The 18,510-nt window shown below is 60.2% G+C and overlaps 1 protein-coding gene across 4 annotated transcripts in view; it reads right to left on the bottom strand.

Moving 5' to 3' along the window:
* Positions 1–780: 780 nt before the first annotated feature.
* Positions 781–18,510, bottom strand: part of LOC142416257 (ankyrin repeat and fibronectin type-III domain-containing protein 1-like) — a 257,068-nt gene continuing 239,338 nt past the window's right edge. For all 4 annotated transcript variants that reach the window (XM_075515582.1, XM_075515581.1, XM_075515585.1 and 1 more), the window contains 18 exons: positions 16,999–17,200; positions 16,469–16,676; positions 15,981–16,175; positions 15,599–15,712; positions 14,888–14,985; positions 13,370–13,460; positions 11,092–11,199; positions 10,739–10,838; positions 10,030–10,162; positions 8,701–8,820; positions 8,092–8,307; positions 7,573–7,739; positions 7,099–7,249; positions 6,149–6,317; positions 5,736–5,902; positions 4,938–5,148; positions 3,955–4,619; positions 781–1,914 (listed from right to left, as the gene is read on the bottom strand). In XM_075515582.1, coding sequence (XP_075371697.1) covers positions 1,627–1,914; positions 3,955–4,619; positions 4,938–5,148; positions 5,736–5,902; positions 6,149–6,317; positions 7,099–7,249; positions 7,573–7,739; positions 8,092–8,307; positions 8,701–8,820; positions 10,030–10,162; positions 10,739–10,838; positions 11,092–11,199; positions 13,370–13,460; positions 14,888–14,985; positions 15,599–15,712; positions 15,981–16,175; positions 16,469–16,676; positions 16,999–17,200 — 3,403 coding nt within the window. In that variant the 3' untranslated portion in view covers positions 781–1,626. The remainder of the gene's footprint in view (positions 1,915–3,954; positions 4,620–4,937; positions 5,149–5,735; positions 5,903–6,148; positions 6,318–7,098; positions 7,250–7,572; positions 7,740–8,091; positions 8,308–8,700; positions 8,821–10,029; positions 10,163–10,738; positions 10,839–11,091; positions 11,200–13,369; positions 13,461–14,887; positions 14,986–15,598; positions 15,713–15,980; positions 16,176–16,468; positions 16,677–16,998; positions 17,201–18,510) is intronic.

The raw sequence follows: 18,510 nt of genomic DNA, 5'->3' as shown, positions 1-18,510 counted from the left end.
GGCTCGTGCTGGGATATATTCCTGCCCGCACCGCACAGTGTGCCATTGGCTCTCCGCAGCAAGGCGAGGAACGACGAACCTCTGAGGAGCGAGGGCAGCCAGCAGGCAGACCCCGCGCAGCTGCCCGCAGAGCCCCTGCCTTCATCCCGGCACCCAGGGATGGGGGTCTGCTGCCCAGCCCCGACCCCTCCATGCAGAGAGAAGGCGAGCGAGCTGGCTGCTGCAGGGGCATCAGCAACACGAGCCTCACCTTGCGAAGGACCGCCAGCCTCGCACCTTGCTTGCTGCCCCTCGCTTGAAAATGTTTGCGCCAGCTGCAATGCAGCTGTGAGCTCTCGCTGCCTTCCACGCTCTTCTCCTGGTGTTCTTCCCTCGGTGGAGGCTGCAGGACCGGATTAATGCATTTAACTGCAGATGCTCGGGCCCTACAACCACTGCGTTTCCAACACCACGTGGAGGTGGCTGTCTTTGCATGCCAAAGCTTATTTTACTGCGTTACAGAGCAACGAAGCCCAGAAAAACATTTTTAACTTGCACTTTGCTCCCACACATGCAATTTGCGTGTTAATGTAAACCTCCACGGGGTGGAAAGCATCCCATTAAACGCTCCTGGGAAAGATGAACCCAGCCCTTGAAATGAGGGCTAATTTGGGGAATGAAGGAACACTACACACTGAGCCGCAAGAAGGAAAAGAGTGATAAGCAGTCAGCAGCAGTCATCTTTACTATGGACCACAGGAGATCAGAAAAATAATCTTGTTAACAAGAGACCTAGTGGCTAACAAAATGGCATGCTATAGGACATACAAGAGAGGCCGAGCACAATCACCAGAACAAAACGGCAACTGAGGAGCAAAGGAAATCCCAGGGTGGTGCGCAGGGTGTTGCAGTAGATGCCCTATAGCAAACCTCTAGTGGTGGTATCAACACAGCTGTGTGCATGTCTGTGTGTGCGTGGGGCTGGCTGCGTGGGTTCCTTTTGCCTTTAAAACAAGTCAAAGGGTCTTCACCTCTTACACAACTCCAGTGTCTCTAGCACAATTAATTTTTTTTCAGGAAAAAAATAATATCATTTTGTTCCAAGAACTATGTGCAAGAATTTTTTCTCCAGGTACAGTGAAAGGAGGGCAGATAGGAAAACACCCTTCTCAGTGCTGTCCCTGTGACTTGTGCCCTCTCCCCATTGACACCAGAACCCTCCCCAGCAATCCTCTGTGGCTTTGCCTTCAGTGAATCCCAAACAAGGCTTTTCAGAAAAAGAAGAAAGAAAAAAAAAAAGGTATTGCTGCTGCTTCTTGTAATATTTTTCCTCTCTCTCCCCCCCTTTCCCCTTAAAAATGTTTACTTTCAAAAATTCCATTCCTGCAGAGATTCCTCCCAAGCTCTGAGGTGTCCGCACTCCACCCTCCTCTTCTGCAGTCAGAAAAACTGAGTCTCGATGTCTCTTTGGTTAAAAAAAAAAAAAAAAAAACAAACACAAACAAATAACACACAGCCCAGTATGATCCCATTCCACCGCACGGACGCCTGATGAGAGGGTGTCTGTGGAAGAAGGAAGCATCAGAGACGAGTTGTCTGCTCTCTGGAAGCTGAGGTCCCTGCGCCGCCCGGCCGGCTCTCCTCCTCTCATACAGTGGTCGCTGGCCCGTACTGGAGCACCAGAGGGGACGTCTCCTTGATCCGGACGTAGAACCGCCCCTCGGGCCGGGTAGTTTGGAGGGACAGAGGCAAGAAGTCATCGGGAAGCCACCGCTCGCTCTCGTCGGAGGCGAACACCAGTCCGAAGTGCTCCAGCTGCTCCTCGCCATAGCAGAAGGCAGCCGAGCCGCCCAGCACGCCGCGGGAGATGTCGTTCATCTCAAGCACCACCAGCTTCACCACCTCCCCAGCGGATGTCTGGCTGGTGATGTGCAGCTGCGGAAAGACAAAGGTGGGAGAGATGGATGGTAAGGGGGAGGAACAAGGAGGAACCAGGGGCCAGAGGCAGCACTCAGCGTGTCCTACAGCGGTGATCATTAGGGCAGAGGAACAGTCGCCCCAAAGGTGCCCAGTGAGCGAGCGGCAGCAGCCCGGTGCGGAGCCACGGGCACACTGTGCCCAGGGATGCCGGGCATGCCGGGGCCCCAACTCAGGCACAGCTTTCTTGCCTCCACTGCCCTCTCTGAGTCCTTATAGCTCAACTCTTGCATGTGTCACCTACGGCTCGCCCGCTCCGCTCAGGCTGCCCCACCATCCCATTACCTGCGGCCAGAGAGGGCTCAGCCCCAGCCCTGCTCCTGGCACCACTGAGGCATCTGCGTAAAGTCCCTCTCGCGAGCAGGATCCAGACCGTCAGACCAGCTGAACCAACAACAGCTCTGCCAAACTAACGGTGCTGAGCTGAAGCCCCTTTGGGAAGCAGCACTGAATTTCGTGCCATTCACAAGCTCGGGGTTCTCCCACCAACAGCTACCCTCGCTCTCCTTCTCTGCTTTCCTGGGGACTGCCCTCTCAATCCCGAATACGGCTGAGAAAACGAGCTCATCTGGGCTCTGGCTGCTAACAACTGTCGGGAGCCCGCTACTTGACTTCAAAGGCCCAAAGCGGGACTTCGGTCCTTGCCTGGGCAAGGCGACGGTTTCCTTTGGCACACCCGTAAGGGCTTGCGGAGTGCCGTGAGCAGTGCCCTGGCAGGGTGGTCCGAGCCCTCGGCCCACGTGAACCCTGCCAGCTCCGAACAATCATCGCAGGGCTCAGCTGATTTACGCCAGCCGAGGAGTCTTTCCTTTGAACTCGGCTTTCTTCGAGAAGAACATCGTAAAACGCTTTCAAACAGGCATGTCCAGAGCTTTGCAACTTCAAAAGCCACGTGGGCAGCCCGCCAGGAACCCGAGGGCTGCGCTTCAGTTGCACAGAAATCTATGGTAATTTCTCAAATGGAAAATAAATACTGCGAGTCAGATTCCCCTCTGCTTCTAACGTCCCCGCTGGGTGCGGAGAAACCGGCTATCAAAACTCCCAAGCAATAAAACCCATCAGCCTGTTGGCTCTGTCCTTCCTCTGCCATTTTATGGGCAGGCTGTGCTCGGGCTGCTTTGTCAGACTCCGCTCTGGGCACCGGGAATGTCAGAAGGGAAATTTCAACAGGGGAAGGAGCTTCGTGGCTGGGAGCAAAGGAGGTGGCAGAGCCGGAGGGGGACCCGACCAAGATGTGTGCCCTGGGGGTCCTCCTCTATGGGGGATCCCACCCGGAGCAGGTGAGGGTGATCAGAGTGGGGGGTCAGCTCTCAGCAGCAAAGCCCTCACGGAGAGGAACCCGGTCGCACAGCGGCTCTGGTGGACCCTAATGCCTGCAGCAAGGAGGCAGCTCTGCCTGCTCGCCCTCACGGGCTGGAGGCGAGCGGCTCCCGCTCTGCCTTCCCCAAAGGCACACAGGGCTGGAGGGAGGGGAGCAGAGACCCGGGGAGGAGAGGCTGTGGGAGTGTCGGAGACAGGGCAGGGGGGTGACAGCCGGATTTCTGCCAGGGGGCTGATGTGTTTCAACACCAGGATGTGGCGAGGGGAACCCATCAATGTGACCTTTGCTCACTCCCTGCTCACCCTAGCTGGCACTAATCTGCTGTCAGGCGCTGAACCACAGACAGAGCGCTGAAGCACGGCTGCGCTGCCTTGTCCCCCAAAAATACCCTACCCGTGGCCCTGGCTCCTCCCCTCCGCAGCAGCGGCTATCGCTCCCGTAGAGCCACGCGTCCCATCCCGTGCTGCTGGGAGCCTCGTCACTACTGCAGAGACAAAGGGATGTGGGGCGCAAGTGCCGCGCGTCTCCAGGGGACCTCACCCCCGGACAGTGGAGGATGGAGAGGGCAGTGCCAGGCAAGGGGCACGTGAGCCCTCGTTGCCTGCCTCCCCATCCTGCCAGCCCTTTCCATCCGGGCACGGCAGAGCCGCAACGCTGCCCTTTGCAGGCTCCGGTACCTTGACACTGGTCTCTTTGGAGAGTCCGGTTTCGTACTGAGGGCAGACCCACAATGTGACAGAGCCCAGCTTCTTCCCTCGGTCGGCCAAGCACCCGGGCTGCTCTGGCTGATCCTGGAAGCTCTGAGTCCACTCAACCGAGCGCGTCCGGAAGATAGGCTCAGAGCCCTGCCCACCCTGGCCGTGCTCGGGGCTGGGCATTGAGCCAGTCCCCAGCCTGAGCTGGCTGCAGTGGCCCGCGGTCCTGCTCTCTGTCGGGGAGCTGTCGACAGAGCCAGGGCAGGACTTTCTGGCCACCTGGCAGAGCGGCTTGGGGAAGTCCAGGCTGCTGGTTCGAACGCAGTACGCCTGCCGCTTCTCCGTGATGCGCAGCAGCTCGATCTGTCGGCTGGGCAGGACGAAATCACTGTCGTAGAGCTCGGGGGGTGGTCGGGGCTCCTCCGGTGGCAGTGGCGGCGGCGGTGGGGTCTTGAGCTCATGGGTCTGCAGGACGTCCGGGGCGCTGTCCCGGAGCGTGCGGGCGACTCTCCTGCTGCAGCACTCGGGCCCCGAGGAGTACACCAGGTCGAGCTCCTTCGGGCTCTGCGCCCTGCTGGAGTCGTAGTCGCTGTCGGTGGCCAGGAACACCTCTGAGGAGCCCTCCTCGTCCGACAGCCCGTGCGAGTCTGCGAGGGGCGTAAGAGAAGCAGAGGGGCTCAGCCTTGCTGTCAGCAACCCCGGCTGAGGGTTTGCACCAGATGGCATCCAAGGAAGCCCCTGAGCGGTAAATGCTGTACACCCTTGCTGTACACCCGTGCTGTGCTCACCAAGGCACGGGCAGAGCAGATCCTGCCCCAGCTGAGACCGACTGCCCTGCCCACACTCCCGATGCTGGCCCTGCCTGCACCCCCATGGTGCAGCCAGACAGAGCAGCCCTCCCATTCCCCCGAGCACAGGCACCCCTGAGCCCACCAGGCAGGAGCTTTACAAAGCCAGGTCCTTACCAGAGTTGAGCTTACGGCTGGTCTCTGGCGAGGGTGCCGGGGAGGGAAGGTAGTCGAGGTGGGACGAGGTGGATCGGGTTTTCTCCTTCATTGCACTGCCGGCCTCACTGAGGAAGCCACTGAGAGACACCCCACAGGAGGGCTGCTTGTACCGGGCGTGTTGCAGGGCATCCATAATCCAGCGCATCTCGCGCCAGATCTCCTCCATTTGCTGCCAAAATAGGAAACGAAGGATCCCTTTCAAAAAGCAAACGACAGCAACAAAAAAACCCCCACAGCACAACACAGGGTCTCCCCCCACACCCTTCCCAAGAGGTGAAAGCTTCAGGGAAATCCCCGAGGAGGGGAATCCCCGAGTCAGGAAGTCCCAAGAAAGTGCTCTTGGGTGGGAAGATGCTGCTTTGACCACCAGCAACTGCCGGTTCAGCAGGACCTGCCTGCTGCAGGCAGGGGTGCTGGGAAAGGGGTGGCATGGGGTGCTCTTTCACATGTCCATCCCAAAATGCACTTCCAGGCCCTTTTCTAGCAAGGTGGGGACCTGCAGAGCAGGACCCTCCGGCTATCTAATCAGGATTTTTTAGGTGATCATGGCAGTCAGAAGTTGCTAGACGAAGCCCTGCCTGCTGCTGCTGTCTGTCTGCCGTGTCGGAGAAACGCCATGGGGTCACAGACAGGAACACCAGTGAACAGCCCCGGTGGGGATGCTCCTGCAGCCCATCCAGGGCATGACTGTCCTGGCCTTGGCCCATGGGCACCATTGAGCCTAGCTCCCTCCCAGTGCAGTCCTGCTCCACGTACCTGGATGTAGTCCTGAACCTGCTGGTGCCTCTGCTTCGCGGTGGAGAGCTCAGTGTCGGAGAAGGCCTCCCTGAGGCTCTGCTGAGAGAGGAGCGACTCCAGCTCCAGGAGGGCGGACACCTGGCAGTACTGAGTGATGAACTCCCGGTCGTATGTGAAGAAGTGGACTAGGAAGGGAATGAAAAATGTCAGGTCCCTTGCTGTGGATACCCTAACGGGCTCCTCCGCACTCACCCAACACAGGGAGGAGGCAACACTCTAGCCCACCCGGAGAGCCCTTAGCATCCCCCTCCATCCCTCCTCTCCAGCGGGAGGTAAAGGAGCTCCAGCCCACCTCACTGCCCATCCCAGCTCTCGGGAGGTCTCAGAGGACAAGACCAGCAAGGTTGGGTTTTGGCATTCTGTCTCCTCACCTAGCTCGAAGATCTGTAGCGGCAGCGTGAGGAAGCCGGAGCGAGGGGTGTAGGGGTTGTTCTGGCCCGGAGCAGTGCAGACGTCGTCTGATGGCGGCAGCAGCAGCAGGAAGGAGACCTGGCCTCCAAAGTCCAGCACCTCTTGGCTGTACAAACGGAAATCTTTGGCCTGCAAGAAGACACTGGAGGTAACAGCTGCAAACATCACCTGGTGGGTCCTCCACTGAGTCTTCATCCACAGAGGAGCCCTCAGGGACAACCCGCAGCCAGGGGACACTGCTGTTTCAGCACACAGCCAGAGGCTCCTTGCTTCTGTCATAGTCTGCACACCCCTCTTTCTCTCTTACTTCTCCTAAAAGTCTATAAACTACTGGTCAAAGTCACTACAACAGGGTCTCAGAGAAGAGGTGCCACCAGCCATAGTCTCAGCCCTGCTCAGAGAGGTGCCCTCACAGCTGCCTGGCCAGAGGCACATGCCTGGCACTGGGGCTGGTGGACACCTTCCCAGTGAATACTCAGCATGGTGGAGGAGGGATTTCTCCCCGTGCAGTCTGGCCCAGGAGGCTGCAGCTCCATCCCATGGCTGGCCAGGGACCGTCGTGCTTTGGAGGCGCAGAGCTGGGCCAGTCTCGTGCTGCAAAGGCTGGCTGAGCCCAGGACCAAACCACATGACAGGCAGTAACGCAAACCCAGATTCACCACCCTTGCTTCGGAGGTACATGTAAGGGTAAGACAAACAGCTCCTGTGGACACTGTCCCTGGGCAGGCAGACGGTTCAGATGCTGGTTGTCCACCACTTGCCTTCTATTTGCACGGGACTAAAATCTGATTGATGCTTCAGGCTGCCAGAGGGACCAGGGGCTGCGGTACCCTGCCTGCTGCGGTGACCAGCACAGTGCTGCACGGCTCCTTCCCCTCCCTCCTCCCCAGACCTTGGCACCTGCCTGTACCTCTTGCAATGGAATGTTGACCAGTGTCATCAGCTCCTTGATGGCCACTTGGAGCTCCTGAAACAAGTGGTTCTGGGAGGTCTCAGCCTCTGGCTCCTCAGGAACGGGCTCCTCCATGCTGGCCATCTTCTGCAGCCATTCCCACTCCTCCCTGGAGAAGGGAGAGACAGACACGTGCAGAAGGGAGCAGCTCAGGGTGGACCTGAACATGCAATTGCTATGAGAGCTGTGTTTGCTCAGATGTTCCTCCCCAGATGGTGCAGCACCCCAAGGCACGAGGGAGTTGCGGAGGTAGAGGGGGACCTTGGTTTGCTGCAGCTCCAGGCTGCCCTGCATGGCAGGCAGTGGGGCTGAAAGGGAATATTATGCTGCTGCCAAGAGCCCGAGAGCAGAAGCAGGAGGTGATGGGTGCTCTTAAGCTGGATGGGACAGAGGAGCCTGGCTGCCCCAGGTGAGCTGCCCTGCAAGCCCCACCTGGAGATGTTGGGGTTGGAGCGAATCTTGACATGGCACAGGATGTTGGGGAGCTGCTCCGGCACCAGCACTCGGATCTGATCCACGGCGCTGCAGAGCTTCAAGTAACCCAGGTAGAGGCCCGGGGAGAGGGCATGGCTGCTCCGCTGGTGGTAAGCCAGCTTGTCCTGAGGAGAAAGGCACTGCTGGATTGAGCAAGCCATCACAGCAGGGCTCTCTCCTGCCCTCATGCCGGCTGCTGTGGCACGGCCAGCCCAGCCAACAGAGGGGAAGCGGCAGAGCACGTACAATCTGGTGCTGCCAGGATGAATCCGGCACCAGCCTGATGTTTCCCCTTGAAGCAACAGGGTTTTGGAAGGCTGGTTGGGCTCTGCTCCCCCTCTGCCTGCAGCCAGGACCAAACCCTTGGTAGCCCGGGCTCTGCCATGGCCTTTCCAGCCCAAGAGGGAGCAGGAAGCACTGCTGGTCCAGCAAAAGAGCCCACTGCAATCCCCTGCCGCGACAGCACTGGCACAGCACCTGGATGGAGATCAGCAGTGTGTCCAGAGCAGTGGGCTCCTCTGGGGAAGACACGGACTTGCGGCTGGTCTGCAGCTTGCAGATGGGAACCCAGCGGACACTCTCGAAGGTCTGGTTGGTCTTCACCTCCTTCAGGGTGACAATGAGGATGTTGCCCTGTTTGTCTTTGACAGGCTCGAAGAAGACCTGCCCCAGGTCCTGGATGCCCAGCAGCCCCTGTGTGATGGGATGAGAGGGCAAGAGAAAGCAGCGGGTCAGGGGACATCCTTGAGGCGCAGTGCTCTGTGGGCCTGGGCAGCCAGGACATGACTGGGGGTCTCCCCTCTGCCTGCTGGAAACCAGCCTGCCCAGCAAAGCACCCATTGACAGCCCCTCGTCCCTCTGCACGAGATGATTGCCATGAAGCCTGACACCCCATCGCCCCACAACCAGAGTCCTGCTAGGGAGGACAAGGCAGGGGCACCCGGTCCTGCCGCTGACCGAGCCTTGGGCAGGACTGGCAGAGCCTGGGGTTTTCCTGGCTGTGGTACACGCACGTGCTGCTCCCAAGGGAGCCCAGCCCACAATGCCCCCCAAAAAGCGCTCGCTCCCTGCCAGGCCCACCCTCACCTGCATTTGTGAGATGGCCAGCAGCATCTTGAAGCGTGTCTGCAGGATGCAGGAACAGGACGACTGGGAGACGGTGACACACTGCCGCAGCCACAGGATCTCGTCCCACATGCACGACACCTGCAGCACACCAAAGGGCCGTCACCACCGGCCACCACTGCCTGCAGCTGGTTCACACAAAGGTGTTCTGGGGAAATCTGTCTGCCTTTCTGTTTGAGCTGGATTAGGAACGTGCACCTGCACACACCACATCTCAGCAGGGGTGCGATTTCCTACGCCACAGGCACCCCAAGATGCCTCCAGAGCCTGTACCTGAGGGAAGCACCATGCCGTGTCCGCTCAGATATCTGTCTCATCTAGGACTGAGACCTTCTTAAGTTTGAGTAGAAGATAGCCAAGAGAAGGAGGGATAAGATAGCCTTCTCTCTCTCAGTAGATAAGGACCATCCAGCAAAAGATTTTGCCCCTGAGCTGCCCACCTGCCCTTTCCCTAAGCCTACTGACAGCAGAGGACCAGGCAGCATGTCCTGCTCTGTACAACAGAGGCAGAGCTGCCGCGGCAGGATGCTACAGTGAAGCAGTTAAACAGCTGAGAAGCCACTGGCATCCCTGCGGAGAGGCAGTGCCCACCCGTCGTGGCACGCAGCCTGCCCCGTGCGGCACTGGTCCACCGCCCACCCGTCATGGCACGCAGCCTGCCCAGCGTGGCACCGGTCCATCGCCCACCTTTGGGCTTCCAGGGGCTGGGGTAGAAATATCGTTCCCTGGTGGTTTCTTGGTTCATGCTGAACCCCGGTGAGCAGCAAGCCTGTGCGCTGCCAAGCCCCAGTGCCTGGGGCAGAGGGGGAGCTGCTGCCAGCCGAAGGCAGCGGTGGTGCACGATGCCCGCTTGGCTCACCCCGGCGCTCCTGGGCTGCGACTGGCTCTTGGCATCGCTCTGTCCCACGGAGCACGGGAGGGCAGAGGCGCAGCGGAGGTCCCGGAGGCAACGACAGGAAGCCCAGGAGCCACCAGATGTTGTGTCATCTGGTGCGAGTAGCTGGAGTAGCTTGTGCTCACTTTGTGCACATGGGGTGCCCCTGACGCTGCTTCCAGCCCCAAATCAGACCCAACCAGCCCCGGCGAGAGCCCCGCAGCGCCCCATGCACGATGGGCACAGCTGCCTGCGCGGGCAGCACTGAGGAAGGTGCTGCAACAAAGGCGCTCTGCAGATCGTGGTGGCCATCATCTCAGCAGCATCCGGGGTGGTGGCCAGGCAGATAGAGATGTGTCAGGAGACACACTGCTGCCGTGCCCGAGCGCACAGCACAGGGTCCCTGGGCCACCCACCTTGGTGAACCAGAGAAAATCCTGCATGAGCAGGCAGGAGTAGGTGTCATCAATCTCCACCACGGGGATCTGGTCTTCATGGGTCACTAGGATGTTTTCGTCCTTGTAGAAGATGGCTGTCAGGTAGAGGCCCCTGCATGGGAGGGAAGACAGACTTCAGTGTCACCCCTGGCTGCCAGCTTCATTTCCCAGACCTGCCCCAGGTCTCAGCTCCTCTCCAATAGCCCATGGCAGAAGAGGGACATGGCCAGTAGAGGAGCAGGAACAGGAACCCAATGCTGCCAGCAAGGCGAGCCTGGCCAATGCCACAGCTGATGCCATGGCTGTTGCCCCGGCCAGCACAAGGGAGGGCGATGGGGCCAGGCCTGTGCAGGAGACATGCTGGGATGCCTGGAGGCCAAGCGTGAAGGTGGCTGGTGGGATCTAGAGGGGGGTGGAGTGTTGGGTGATGCTCGGAGGTGGTGCAGGGATCCCAGTACAGGCACAGCTTGGCCAGTCCAAATGGAAACACCAAGGAGAAACATTTGATTTCTGGGCAATGGGACTCATCTCCACTGATACTACCAGCTCGCTGCAGGCAAGGACCCACCTCTGAGCACCCCCCGCTCCCTGGCTTGTGCATGCAGCTCCCGGCTGCGCCCAGGACGGGCAGCCCTGTGCTCCTGCCAGGAGACGGGCTCTCCACCACCCCCACACATCAGTCTCTCACCGCTTCAGTGTCTTGAGAAACTTGCTGCCGGGATGGAAGAGATGCTTGAGGCTCTTGGAGACGGAGTGCTTCCTGCTCTGGGGCTGGTTCTTGCAGGGCTCTGGGGAGCAGAGAGCAGAGGATGCTGCAGCAGCACACAAAGGGCCGTGCCGGCAGCCCGTGGCACAGCATGCCAACCCGGTGGGAAGGCTCTGCCAAGGTCTCCACTGCCGGAGCTGTCTCCCTGCTATGTTCATCCGTGGGACAGACCTACTCCTGGTGCCACCCCAGCCCCCCAGCCCATGTCACAACCCTGGGGGGCCCAGCTGGATCCCCCACCCCAGCCTCCCTGCAGCACCGTGCCATGCACTCACCGTGGCAAACGCAGTGCTGGTGGACGGTCTTCACCTGGCCCAGCAGATGGTCCAGAGCTTCAGCTTGTCCCCTTCGCCGAGGAGCCCGGCCATCGTACTCCCGCCAGTCTGTGGGAGACAGACCAGCATCACCCCCAGCACCTACCCCTCAGCCTGGGAGAAAGAGGGCTTCCTGTCCCCTCCTGCCCATGGCAGGTCACCTCCCGGCAACCCACCTATGCGTCCCACAGGCACGGCATGGCACAGCATGGCACGGCAGCAGTCATGGGTGCTGGGCACCTCTGGGTGGGCTGGGCTTTGGGAGATCCCCGGTTTTGCGCCCCTCTTCCCAGGAGCACCCTGGCTCTGCACAGCACCCCACGGGCACCAGCCACCCCGCAGCAATGGTGGGGACATGGCAGAGGGAAAGAACAAGGTCCTGTCTGTTGCTGCCGCACTTCACTGGCCTTAAAAAATAAAATTCTTTCCAGCGTCTTCCTCCAGGTCTTCCCCAGAGCTGCAGCTTTCTCCAGGCGAGTGCCGAGAGCTGGGCTCACCTCGGCAAACACATAAATAAGCTCTCCTGCCAGCTCCACCCGTTGCGAGATGGCAGCAGGACCACGAGTGGGGCTGGGGACCTGCTGGCGCTTCTACGTTAGCTTTACATTAATTGCTTTAAACACCCCCTGTGTCCTGCCTGCTGCTGTTTTCCATGGAAAGTTCAGCTCTGTTAACTTTGGCTGGGGCTCGCCACTATTTTTAGGAGCTTTAAAAACACCCAGGGAGGTGCCTGACTATATTCTGCTGGGCCAGGGAGGGATCTTTATGAAGGGAGAAATATTCATGGAGATAAAAATAAATAAAACCCACTCATGTCTGATTCACTTCAGCTGCACTCTGCGTTGATGCCGTGTGGATCTCGGTCATGGGGAATGTGACCCATGAGGGATGGCAAAGTGGCTTTAAAGTGGGTGCAAACATGACCAACACCCGCTACCAGGACAGGGTAAAGCCAGGGCAATGCAGTGCACGGGTAGGCTCGCTATATGCATTCATATACAGGCAAATGTATTTTTGCATCTTTCCAAAGCAGTGCTACAGCGCTCGTGTAGCTGCAGCTAGAGCTACGCATGGTGCCTGCACTCCTCTGGCCCCATTGCTGTTCTCGTGCTGTCAGACCTGCACCTTGACCCAGACGTGGTGCATCCACTGCTCACGTGCAGCAGCGTGCCTGGTCCCTCGCCGCCTGCAAGCGTGGCGGCAGGGGCCGCGTGCCCACTGCCCTGCTGCCCGCTCGTTGGGACGGGCTCAGCCTCCCCAGGTGTGCGTGGGGCCTCTCCTTACGCATCCAACAGCGCAGATCCTGCGGGACCACCACACAGCGCAGACCCATCTTGGGACCGGTGACGAGGGGCAGAGGCCACCTCAGAGCCTGCTCAGCCCTGAACTTCACCCTTTGCAGCTGCTCCTTCCCGTTGAGTCCTCCCAGCCTGTCTCCCTCTGCACCCTGGGGTGCCTTGTGTGAAACTGAGTGGCTTTTCCCCCGCTTCCCCTGCTGCCAGCACGGGGAGGCGAGTGCTGACAGCCCAGAGCCGTTCTCTGGTGGGGCTCTTGACCCCCATCCCAGCTCACCGCCAGGGAACGCAGGTCCCCGGGGCTGGGCTGGATGGATGGATGAGAGCCTGCGGTGGCACAGGGAGGGCTGCAGGCCCACTGCCACCCAGGACAGCTCCGAGCCCCGGGGGGCATCTCCAGGGGCTCAGCTGGGGCATCCCACCACATCTGCCCTCAGCTCGTGCCAACGGTGGTTTTGCATAAGCTTGGCTGCTTCGGGGCAGATGCCGTTGAGGTGGTAAGGACTGACCCCTCCCAAAAGCTGCTCTGCGCTAAATTACAAACCTCTGCTAAAAACCCCAGAGGTGTTTTTCCTTCCTACAGAGGAGATGGCATTGCTTTCCTTTTAACTGAGAAAGCAAAACATCCTCTCTCCTAGCTTCCTCCTTAGGATGAGCTGATCCAGGTGGCCTAAAATGGCTCAGACTTTACCAGGCAGCCAGGAGAATTTCAGGTTGAAAAATTAATATTTGGCAAAGCTCCTATTGGCTGGAGGCAGCATCCCGGAACCCCGGGCACAGCCTCCCTGCTTGGCCTGAGACTCCAAATGCTGCCTCTGTTCCCGAGTCCACTAGACCCCTTCCCAGCAGCGAGAGGGTCCCCTGATGGCACGGGGAGCTGCCGCGGCCCCCCATCCATCCCGCAGCCGACGTCGGCTCCCGTGGGTGTTCCCAGTGGTACTTACTGGAAGGGATGGCGAAAGGGGGCACGGAGGCTTGCGGAGGACCCCAGCCCTTCATGTTGTAGGCGGACACCTGGACGTAGTAAGCCGTGCCCTGCGAGGAGGGAAGCCACACTCAGGGCACCGGCACCTCTCCCAGCTGGGCGTGCGAGGGAAGGAGGATCCCCCTGTAGCCCAGTACACCACAAGGAGTACTAAACTGGGAGCCCGCACTCCCGGTCACCGGCTCTGACCTCCCCCAGTTGTACAAAGCTCTTGTTATCAGATGCTATAGAATTCCCCACAGCCTGGGCGGCTGGTTTTGGGGGGAGGCGGAGTAAAGATGGGACATTGGAATGCCCCTTGCCAGGAGATGTTCCGGCCCCAAAGACATGGGGCTTCCACAGCCTGGAGGGTCAGGATGCTGCCTTCCCGCTGGGACGTGCAAGGATCCGGCCTCTGGAGAGGGAGCTGGCCCAACGCTGTCGAGGGCTTGTGGCATGGCGACAGTGATTAAAGGCCTCTGATTAAAGCTCAGTCAAGCTGCCAGATGTTGCAAGGCCTCCAGGCACTCATGGAGGCGGACAGGAGCCTGCGAAGCAGCTCTGAAAGCATGATTGATGGGCTCGGGCCAGCTCCTTGCAGCAGCGCTGCTCCGGGCTCCACTCGAGCCCCATCCTGCCGCGCACCAGGGCAGCTCTCCCGCCCCGACAGTGGCTCCAGCGCCCTGCTTTGGCTGAGCCCCTCTAACCACATGGAGGGCTTCCTCCGCTCCTCAAGCCTGCCTGCCTGCCTGCCCAGGAACTTCGGCACTGCACCGCCCTGGTAAGGGCAACCCCATCCATCCCAGCATCTCCCTGTGTTCCCACCACAAGCTCCACCCTGCCGTGGTCCCCATCCCGCCCCATCTCACCCCGCCTGTCCAATGCGTACCAGGGGCAGGATGGCAGCCCCCGGGGAGGGGACAGCTGACAGGCAGCGTGGCCCCTGCGGTTCTCAAGGAGATAAAACAGCGGGGAGCCCTGGCCCCAACCAGCCTGTGACCTTGCCAAGCTCCCAGAGAGGGAGACAGGGCTGGTCCCCCCTCTCCAATGAGCGACGGGGCTGGTGTGGGGGGTCAATCTGTGCAGGTGGCAGAAGAACAAGCCACTGATTTATTGCCCAGGAGGAGCACGGGTGGAGATGGGAGCAGGGTGAGGGACAGAGGATAAATCAGGCGCTCGGTGAATGGGCCCGTTCTGCCTTTCACTTGAGAGTCCCCAGGCGCCCCGTGCAGGGCGTTTCCCCATTGCCAGGGCAGCCACGGCCATGCAGGGACAGACAGATGCCTCTCCCAGCCCCACAATCCTAGCTCTGCCCACGGGCTCTGCTGAACACCACTGTGGCACAATCCTATTCCTCCCGCTCGAAATGATGCCCCAACCCCTCCGCGCATCGGCTGCAGAGAACAACCCCACGGGCTGCACCATGGCCAGCGGCTTTTCCTGGCCATGGGCTCTCCCCCCGCAGCCCGGACCCCCGTGGGGCACCCCGAGAGCTCACCGACACCAGCCCCCGGATGGTGAAGTGCAGGTTCTTCAGCTTGTCGATCACGGCCTCCCCCAGTGGTGGCGAGAAGGTGGGGGAGCAGCTCCACTCCACTGAAAGGAGAGAGACCCCAAGGTGCCATTTGGCCCCAGAGCAGGGACAGGCTACCAGGGCTGGCTGCAGCGTGTCGGGCCAGTAGCTGCAGAGGGACTGCAGGCAGCATGGGAGCTGGAGGCAGCTGAGTGAAGGCAGGGGAGACGGGGAGCCACAACGGCGGGGATGGCACAGGGAGTTGTGGTCCTCCTCACCAAGCCACATCAGACAGGGTCAGCACCCTCATGCGATGGGTCAGGAGCTGGGGGAATTCTCCCAGAAGCCAAAAATATCTGGTTTAAGTGGGTGAGGGGTGTAGGAGCGGCAGGATGGCAAAGCCCCCCGCAGTGTGCAGGACGAGGGGGCGGCATCTTGCCCGAGTTTTGTTCTGGTGCAGGACGGTGGTTTGGTGACCGTTTGGGTGGTGGCCAGGCTGTCCAGCAGCATGCAGCCCTGGCTCCTTCTGCGCTCAAGCACAAAGGTGGCTTGACAGGGGCTTGGCAGCACTGCCCATGCCCCCGGCATGCTGGCGTGGCGTGCACGGGGCGAGCGCCCCAGCATGCCCCCGGCACACTCAAGGCACCTGCCAAGGCTGCGTGTCCCCTGCACTGCTGTCGGGACCCCGGTCCTTACCTTTGTACTTGGTGACGACAGCTGAATTGATGCTCAGGGGCTCCCAGAAGGTCACCTGCACCGAGGAGCTGCTGGCCACGGAAAGGTGGACGTTGGTGGGGGCGTCCGGCACTCCTGGGGACAGAGAGCACAGGGACCACTACAGTGAGGACGGTCACTCTGAACCCCTCGGTGTCCCTCCTGGGCCTCCCCCCACGCCAAGGGACACGTTCCCAGCGCGCTCACCCCCCCCACACCCATACAGCGAGCCCTGGTTACAGGGTGCGGGGATACTCTGACGGGTGCTGGTACAGCCCCGTGCCTGGACCATGCACAGCCCTGCTCCTTCCCCCAGCACAGGGGCTGCTCCCCAGGCCCCCCAAGCCCTCCTGCAGGCACTCACGGGCATGCTCGAACCCTGCCTTCATGCGCTTGTAAAGCCGGTATCGCCACTCCCAGGCCTTGAGCTGCTTCTCCTTCTCGGAGCAGTCGGCGTTGTGTGCCTCGTTCACCACCTGCGCCATCAGCTCGTTGACGCGCTGCTCCGCTTCCCGCACCAGCGTGGAGAGGTGCAGCGAGCGGCTCTCCAGGCTCACGACTGTGGGGTGGGTGGGCACGGCCGTGGGTCCCGGGAGGGGAGCCAGGAGGAGGGAAGAGAAGGTGGCTAGGGCAAGCCCAGGCTCTGCTGGCACCAAGTCCCCACCCCGAGACCCCATCCTCCCCTCCGTGTCCTGTTCCTGGGCTCCGCTCGAGCGCCTGCTACAGCCTGCACCAGTTTCCCAGAGCCCAGTGACCGCCTCCCCGCCTGGACCCCGCTGCCTGGGGTGCCCTGCTCCACCAGGTTGGAGACCCAGGTGATGGGCACGGCATGGCTCCCCCACAACAACTCACAGTGCGGGCTCTCCTTTGCTCCTGCCTGCAGCAGGGCCCTGGCAATGGGAGCATTGTTGGTCATGATGGCGATATCCAGGGGCAGTAGCCCCTCACTGTTGGGGGTGTTGAGGTCCAGCTCCTCGGGGCTGTACTGCTTCAGCAGCTCCTGGACCCTGTCTAGGTCCTGCAGCTCCACGGCCTCAAAGAGGGCAGCATTGCTCTGGAACTGGGTGGAAGTAGAAACACAGGTTGGCTGAGCATGGGGCACCCTCCTCCACCCCACCAAACACCCTAGCCCCTCACCAGCACCCCACAAACCCAAACAGGGCTGCCCTGGTCCCAGGGGCTCGGGAGCATCAGCTCTTTGCAGAAACAACCAGATGATGCTGAGCAAACACCCAGACCAGCTCCAGCTGAACTTGCTCCAGGGCGGCTTCATTTAATGCACTCATGCGCTTCCCCCCAGGTGACAGCATCGCCCACACACGGCCCCTCCATCCCCGTCTTCCCCGCCACAGCAGCGCTGGATGGAGCCAGCAGGCACTGACCAGGTAGGACTTGCGGAGCTTCTCCTTCTCGCCCCGTCCCGCCAGGCTGCCCTCGTCGAAGGATGTGTAGTTGACGCGGAATTTCCCTGACAGGTTTCGGTAGAGCCTCTTGGCCGCGTTTGGTGAGGAAGGGCCTGGCGGCTTCCTGGCCTGCGCCAGCTGCAGGTCCCGCATCTGCTGCGTCATTTTAGGGGAGGATGACCTGGGAAAGGACAAGGAGGTGTGGGGAAACGAGGCACGGAGGATGTGCCAGAAAGACAGAGGCACATCTGCAGCGTCGGGACCAAGGCACGACCCAGGAGAGCCAGAGCAGTGCCAGGCCAGCACCAATGTGAGCGGCCGCAAGGCGGCTGCCGGTGCCAGCAATGCCCTCATCCACCTGTTATCAGCTGAGGCCAGTCCGTTCCTGCTCCCCATCGCTGCTGCTGGCCCTGTGGGGGTCCCGAGGGGCTTGTACGAACCCTGCAGGTGAGATATTTCCTTCCAGACCCAAGGGCCGGTCTGGCCCCACACTGCCCTTGACCTGGGATGCCCCAAGCAACCTCAGGCTGCTCAGCTCTGCAACCAGTCCCCATCCATCACAGCAGCGAAATCTCTCCTTACTCCCATCCAGGTCCTACAGAGATGGGCTGCCCCACCCGGGGCTCAGCAGTGGGGGCTGCAGGGACCGACAGCCCCCAGCCCCGTGCCGAGTGCGTGCTGCCCATCATGCAGTTGGCTTGGGATGGCCTCACACACCCTCTCCACGTCAATGGAGATGGGTTCCTTCTAGCAGGATCCCATCTCCTGTGCTTATCACCATCCCTCAGCCCTCTTTGGTACATGAATTTCCTCAGGGTCTTTATTCCAGCCAAGGACACCCTCTGAAAGTGAAGCAAGAGCAAGGAATGGACAAAAAGCCGTTTCTAATTGGCACCGAGACAATGCCAGGTCTCAATGGGAACCAGTGACCCCTAGTCTCCAGCTCACCAGTAGACCCAGGCTCCACAGCTGCTCCTCACCTTCTCCATCCACACTGATTAAGCTGCAAAGTCTTTTCTCCACTCTGATTTTCATTTCTACTTTAATAGCCATGATAATTATGTACAAGTGACTAGGAAAGCTGGCATCTTTTCTCCCTCTCCCAGAGGGGGAGCTGCCCCTCTCCCTGCAGCCATGACCCTCAGGTCCCCACCAAGACCTCATCCCCACCAGGCAAAGTCCTCAGCTTCAGTGTGAGTGTGGCCGCGCTGCTGCACGGGGCTTTTGCTCATGAGTCATCCCTTACAGCACCGAGGGTTTTCACTGGTGTCAAACATCTGATCCCCTTCTTGCCATAGCCTGTGGCACAGTTCCCAGACAAGGAGCATCAGGTCTAAGGAGCATCAGGTCTACAGAGCATTTAGCACAGCGACGCTTAACAGTTTCTCTCAGTTTTGACCTCATACCCCTGTGTATAAGGTCATATATTTAGGGGCAAGGTCTTCCCCGTATCACTTTATTGGTTAAATATCAAGCAAGGGGTAAGCATGA

The sequence above is a fragment of the Mycteria americana genome, chromosome 12 (genome assembly GCF_035582795.1).
Source record: "Mycteria americana isolate JAX WOST 10 ecotype Jacksonville Zoo and Gardens chromosome 12, USCA_MyAme_1.0, whole genome shotgun sequence".
Lineage (NCBI taxonomy): Eukaryota > Metazoa > Chordata > Aves > Ciconiiformes > Ciconiidae > Mycteria > Mycteria americana.
This window is presented reverse-complemented; position numbering and strand designations above follow the sequence as displayed.